Source organism: Nicotiana tabacum, chromosome 5 (assembly GCF_000715075.1).
Source record: "Nicotiana tabacum cultivar K326 chromosome 5, ASM71507v2, whole genome shotgun sequence".
NCBI classification, from domain to species: Eukaryota; Viridiplantae; Streptophyta; class Magnoliopsida; order Solanales; family Solanaceae; genus Nicotiana; species Nicotiana tabacum.
The window spans coordinates 68,177,998-68,185,248 of NC_134084.1; the positions used below are offsets into that span (position 1 = coordinate 68,177,998).

A 7,251-nucleotide genomic window follows, 5' to 3' on the forward strand; every position below is an offset into this window, starting at 1 on the left:
TAAGGAGGTACAATCTCAAACTGAACCCCGCAAAATATGCATTCGGGGTTCTCGCAGGAAAGCTGTTGGGATTCATTGTCAGCCACCGTGGAATTGAGTTGGACCCATCCAAAGTTAAGGCTATTCAAGAATTACCACCACCAAAGAGTAAAAAGGACGTGATGTGCTTCCTAGGATGCCTCAACTACATCAACCACTTCATAGCACAGTCCACGGTAATATGTGAACTCATCTTCAAAATGTTGAGGAAAGATGCTGAAACTAGTTGGATTGAGGACTGTCAGAAGGCTTTTGACAAAATCAAGGAATACATGTCTACACCTCCAGTCCTAGTCCCGCCAGAACTTGGGAGACCATTGTTACTCTATCTGTCTGTATTAGATGGAGCATACAAAATCAAGGAATACATGTCTACATCGCCAGTCCTAGTCCCTCCAGAACTTGGGAGACCGTTGCTACTCTATTTGTTTGTATTAGATGGAGCTTTCGGATGTGTTTTGGGACTGCATAATGAGACTGGAAGAAATGAGCAAGCCATATACTACTTGAGCAAGAAGTTCACACCTTGTGAGGCACGATACTCCCTACTGGAATGCACTTGTTGTGCCTTGACATGGACAACTTAGAAATTGAGGCATTACCTCTGTGCCTACACCACATACTTCATATCCAGGATGGACCCTCTGAAGTACATCTTTCAGAAGCCCATTCCAACCGGGAAGTCAGCCAAGTGGAAGATATTGCTAAGTGAGTTCGATATCGTCTATGTAACTCAGAAGGCAGTCAAAGGACAAGCATTGGCAGACCATCTTGCTGAAAATCCCATGGGAGGAGAATACGAACCCTTGAAAACATATTTTCCTGATGAAGAAGTATTGTTCGTAGGAGAGGACATTGCTAAAGCGTATGATGGTTGGAGAATGTTCTTCGATGGGGATGCAAACTTCAAAGGAGTGGGCATTGGAGCACTTTTGGTATCAAAAACAGGACAACATTACCCGGTATACGCAAAGCTTAGGTTCCTATGCACCAACAATATGGCAGAATATGAGGCTTGCATTGTGGGGATCAATTTGGCCATTGATATGAATATACAAGAGTTGCTGGTAATTGGCGATTTGGATCTTCTGGTACACCAGGTTCTAGGAGAATGGGCTACGAAGAACACCAAGATACTACCATACTTGTATCATGTGCAGGAATTGATGAAAAGATTCACAAAGATTCAAGCATGTACCCAGAATTCAAAATGAGTTTGCAGACGCACTGGCACCCTGTCATCAATGATACAACATCCAAATAAGAATGTCATCGATCCCATCCCGATGAGGATCCATAATCAACCCGCTTATTGTGCTCATGTTGAAGAAGAAACGGATGGAAAGTCTTAGTTCCACGACATCAAGGAATATTTGGCAAAAGGAGAATACTCGGAAAAGGCGAACCATACTCAAAAATGCACAATGCGGAGGCTGTCCAATAACTTCTTTCAAAGCGGAGGGACCTTGTATAGAAGAACTCATGATCTGGGGTTGTTAAGGTGTGTTGACGCAAAAGAGGCTTCCATATTGCTTGAGGAGATACATGCCGGAACTTGCAGACCACATATGAATGGTTTTGTTCTAGCCAAGAAGATACTTAGAGCTGGATACTTTTGGATGACCATGGAAACAGATTGCATCTGGTACATCCAGAGATGCCACCAATTCCAGGTACATGCATACATGATAAAGGTACCACCGAATGAGCTCAATGCGACAAGTGCACCTTGGCCTTTTGCTGCTTGGGGGATGGATGTGATTGGTCCAATCGAGCCCACTGCTTCTAATGGGCACCGGTTCATTTTAGTGGCTATCAACTATTTAACAAAATGGGTAGAGGCTGCATCCTACAAAGCTGTAACTAAGAAAGTCATCACAGATTTCGTCAAGGATTATATTGTTTGTTGATTCGGGGTTCCCGAGTTCATTATCACGGATAATGCCGCCAATCTAAAAAGTGATTTGATGAAACCCATGTGTGAAACCTTCAAAATCAAGCACAAGAACTCTACAGCATACATGCCTCAAATGAATGGAGCTGTGGAAGCTGCCAACAAAAATATCAAGAAAATACTATGGATGATGGTAGAAAATCACAAACAATGGCACGAGAAGTTACCCTTTGCCTTAATGGGATACCGAACTATGGTCCACACATCAACTAGGGTAACCCCCTATTTATTGGTTTATGGTACCGAAGCAGTCATCCCAGCTGAGGTAGAAATTCCTTCATTAAGGATCATACATGAAGCCGAACTCAGTGATGCAGAATGGATAAGGAGCCTCTTTGAGCAACTGTCCCTTATAGACAAAAAAAATGAACGCAATATGTCACGGTCAACCTTATCAGAAAAGAATATCTAGAGCTTTCAACAAAAGGGTCAAACTAAGACAATTTGCACAGGGATAGTTGGTGTTGAAGAAGATCTTCCTGTATCAAGATGAAGCCAAAGGTAAATTCTCTCCCAACTGGCAAGGTTCTCACATGGTTCATCGGGTGATAGCAAGAGGAGCACTCATACTTGCAGAAATTGATGGAGAAGTTTGGCCCAGTCCAATCAATTCAGATGCAGTCGAGAGATACTATATTTAGATTGTTTACATTCTTTCATATAATGTAACTGAACTACGCTTGAACTGATTCTCGTTTAAGAGGGGATACGTAGGCATCCTTGTGGGTTCGGTCATTATCATAATAAATTTTCATTTCCCTTAGAACCAGAAACTAGGGCAGAATTTTGAGGAGGACCCTCAAAATTCTGGAGCAAGTCCAGCCGACGCTATCATATGCCAGAAAGTCAGAAATCGGTTAAGTAACTAGGGCAGAATTTTAAGAAGGGTTCTCAAAATTCTGGAGCAGATCCAACGCACTTCTCTGCACACAGAATGACCAAAAGATCAAACTGGGGCTGAATTTAGGACCCTCAAAATTCTATCACAAGGAAGCTGCAATGTCTCTAAAAAGTGTTACAGTCATTAGTTCATCTAATTTACTTGATATTACATATCTTTATGTTTTCTAAAATAACTCTATTTCATCAATAAGTGCATATTTCTAAAAATTCATTTCTATGGCCACCAGGTGTTACTCAGGGTAACTCAAAGAGGGCCTCCAGAACAGAGCAAAGTAAAGCAAGTAGATAAAGGCACGAACCAACCTCCCCCTACAAAATTCACGATTTTTCTTTGGATGCAGGCGCTGTGAACATAACAGGAGTATTCGCAAATATACATATCAAAGTCACTATCCTCATAACAATAGGTCCACGAGATGCAAATATACCCCCAGCTAAGAAATATTCTACTCCTATTTGTTACTTGTTCATTGCATAAGGCTAAGCGTTGCCTTCTCTTTGCATGAGACTAAGCCTTGTCTCAAATCTTGCATGAGGCTAAGCCCTACCTCCCTTATTTGCATAAGGATAAGCATTACCTTCTCTTTGCATGAGACTAAGCCTTGTCTCCAATTTTGCATAAGGTTAAGCCTTGCCTCCGCATCTGCATAAAGCTAAGCATTGCCTTCTCTTTGCATGACACTAAGCCCTGTCTCAAATCTTGCATGAGGCTAAGCCCTGCCTCTCTTATTTGCATAAGGCTAAGCATTGCCTTCTCTTTGTATGAAACTAAGCGCTGTCTCCAATATTGCATGAGGCTAGGCCCTGTCTCCGCATCTGCATAAGGCTAAGCATTGCCTTCTCTTTGCATGAGACTAAGCCCTGTCTCAAATCTTGCATGAAGCTAAGCCATGCCTCCGTATTTGCATAAGGCTAAGCATTACCTTCTCTTTGCATGAGACTATGCCTTGGCTCAAATCTTGCATGATGCTAAGCCCTACCTCCCTATTTGCATAAGGCTAAGCATTTCCTTCTCTTTGCATGAGACTAAGCCTTGTCTCAAACATTGCATGAGGATAAGCCCTGCCTCCTTATTTGCATAGGGCTAAGCATTGTCTTCCCTCTACATAAGACTAAGCCTTGTCTCAAAGCTCGTATGAGGCTAAGCCCTACCTACCTATTTGCATAAGGCTAAGCATTGTCTTCCCTCTATATAAGACTAAGCCTTGTCTCAAAGCTCGTATGAGGCTAAGCCCTACCTACCTATTGGCATAAGGCTAAGCAATGCCTTCTCGTGAGATTAAGCTTGGTCACCCTCCGCATAATTGTTGCTCTATTCAAGACTTTACATTATCTTCTTTGCTCGGGGCTAAACTCTTCCCCAAAACTTTGCACAAGACTAAGCTCTGTCTTGTTGTCACCTTTGGTATCATGTCTCCACATTTCATGGGCTGATGTATAGCCAATTTATCCAAAGGCGTCATAGTCCGAAGGCATCATCCTTATAGCCTGAAGACACCATGTCATGGCCTGAGGATCTCTCAATACTGAGCATCATTATTCAAAGGCGTCATGGTTCAGAGGCGCCATTTTCATGGCTCGAGAACACCATTTCATGGTCTGCGAATCTCTTATCTCATGATTCATGGCCCCGGACATCATGGTCTAAGGACGTCATCTTCACTGTCCAAAGACAATCTTTCATGGTCCAAAGGGAACTTGCATCATGTTTAAATTCTCGCAATACTTTATATACTCACATGCATTTTGTTTTAAGTTTTGCAGGTAATCTAGGAAGTAACCGTTCTTCAAACAGGAGCCACCTTCGCTCCGGTTTCCACTCATACCCTTCCAATTTCTATTTGTGCCTTACTATCATTCCAAACGTAATCGACTCCCATCAATTACTCGCCTTTGCCCCACGACCGTTCGGATACCTACCTTACGATACATTTGTTATACTTTAGACTCATAATCATAACTCCATCCAATATTACCCTTCACAAAAGAACCTTTTCTGAAACTCGCTACCATTCCTATAACAAATCCATTGGCCTCAATCACCGTTGGGTCCAGAACTACACATGGCCTGATTCCTGTAAAACCGTGGATATGTAGGCAGCTCAGAGACCAGGGTTCAGCCTCTATTTCTCAAAATATCCCATTCGGTCAAAATCAATCATCATTTCTTTGCCAGAAAACTCTTTCAACCTTCCTGGGTAAAGTGGGGCAGCTGTTGATACCTAATTTTTTCCTCATATATTTCAAAATGCATATATACTTTCAAAATAGTGCATGAGCATCAACCAGTATTTTTTCTATAATTATCCGTATTTTTTAAAAGGATTTTAATTAATTTATTCTAGCATTTTATTATATATGTAATTACTAATTGCATCACGAACAGGTTTTATAGTAATTTTATTGCTTAATTTTATCATTTATATTTACACTAGGCTTTAATTATTTCATGTATAGCCATATGTACATGTTAGGGTTATAATTGTAATAATTTTGCAATAATGGCCCCATGTGTGCATAATTACCTTATTTCACAAGAAAAAAAACCTTTTATATTTTTTATAATACTTAGTAATTATTTTAAATTATTTTTATGCATAAAAGATATTTTTATCATTTATAAGCTATTTTATAAAATTGTTTTATTAGGTTAATTAGGTATTTTGAATAATAGCCCTTTTTTCTTAATCAACTTCGAACTTTAGCCTACCCCAGCCCAATTAAAACCTAGCCCAATCTACCCTAGCCCACTTAAATGTAACCCATGACCCAATTTCAAAATACTCCGCCCCAACCCAGAATCAATCATGGTCGTTGATCTCAAAAGATCAACGGTTTAAGACCCCCTTTTCGTTTTAATTACCCTAACACACAAAACCCTAACCATTCTCTCTATTATGTCGCCTCTGAATCCTCTCCTCCTCTTTTCTCTCTTAGACACTCTCAAACCCTAGTGCGTTGTCACTCAAAACGTCTCCCAAATCCCTTTGATTGCCAACTGGACATGGAATCATTTGGTGATTTACTGCCTTATCCGACCTTCTACCTCTACTGGTTGTTCGATTTTCATGTTACTTGGTGGGATCTCAAGGGATTCGAACCAGATTTAGTTCATATCTCTTATTTTTTGATTAATTCGCCTATATTCAACCCTATGTCTATGAGTACTATCACTTTCGTGTTTTCATGACTTCAAATCTCTGGTTCAAACCAGATTTTCCACCTCTGTTCATAAACTTAGTTATTTCTCGTTGAATTCGTTAGATCTTTTTAGATCAGAAGGGTTTTGAGTTTATATGATATTTTTCTTTAAGATTTTTCTGTTTTTACTATTATTAGTAACCGATTTTATTTTACCCTAAGAAGCTAGGGTTTTGATTTCTAACGGGTTTTTTGTAAAATGCTTAGGTGTTTAAATGTTTTCAAATCTGGTTTTCTTCTTTACTCTTTTGACTGATTTTTACTTGAGATTCATCTCTATGTCTTTGACATGTCTTAGAGATTCAATTATTCGAATACTTATTATACTGTTTTGCCCATTTACCTTAGCTCTATCAATTAAAGTGTTAATTGATTCACTTACCTGAATTAGGGTTGAATTTAGTACCCGTATTTCCTTATTAAAGTTTTTACTTGTTCTTACCCTATTTATGTATCCGTATAACTGGCTTGATTTTGTATTCTGATTCCTAATTAATTCTAGAAACTAGTTCTTACCTTAATAGCCTTATTCTTAATTTTTGATTGATTCCATGTGAGATTTTCCTTAAATTAAGTGGTACTTATTTGATTTTGTCCCCTTAATTGATCCATGACTCATTGCTAATTGATTTTTCATTCCTTATGTACATATGATTGGTTCATTACCGTATGTGTCCTACTCTATTGCATGCTATAAAAAGCCTCTATTGTTCTAATTTTAAAAGACACAGACTCAAACACCTATACACGCATACTCTCAGAAAGAAACACACACACACACATACACAAACTCTTGCTCTCATTCAAACCTTTCTGTAACTTGTGTTTGCTACATTGTCTAGCCAGCTGAAAGCCAAGGTTAGACTATTGGATTCTGCATACTTTCAACTTCCTATTTTCTATTTCCTAACTGGTATGTCTCCATTCCTGTTATCATTCAATATGCGATGGAGTTGAACCTACGTGCTTTCCTGTTTGTTAATCTTAATCAGAATGACCACTTCTGTGTAGTTCACTCCTGTATTTCCTGTTAGCATGATTACTACTATGTATGTCTTTCCTGTTCATTGCTTTAAATTAGCAAGACTACTTCTGTTGCTATGTCCTATTCAGTATGTTGTGGAATCTGACTGTTATACGATGTCAACCTGTCT

The 7,251-nt window shown here is 39.4% G+C and overlaps 1 protein-coding gene across 1 annotated transcript; it reads left to right on the top strand.

Moving 5' to 3' along the window:
• The first annotated feature begins 239 nt into the window (after nucleotides 1–239).
• Nucleotides 240–626, top strand: LOC142180805 (uncharacterized). Its single transcript, XM_075252882.1, has one exon. The coding sequence runs from the start codon at nucleotides 240–242 to the stop codon at nucleotides 624–626; it is 387 nt and encodes a 128-aa protein (XP_075108983.1).
• The last annotated feature ends 6,625 nt before the right edge of the window (nucleotides 627–7,251 follow it).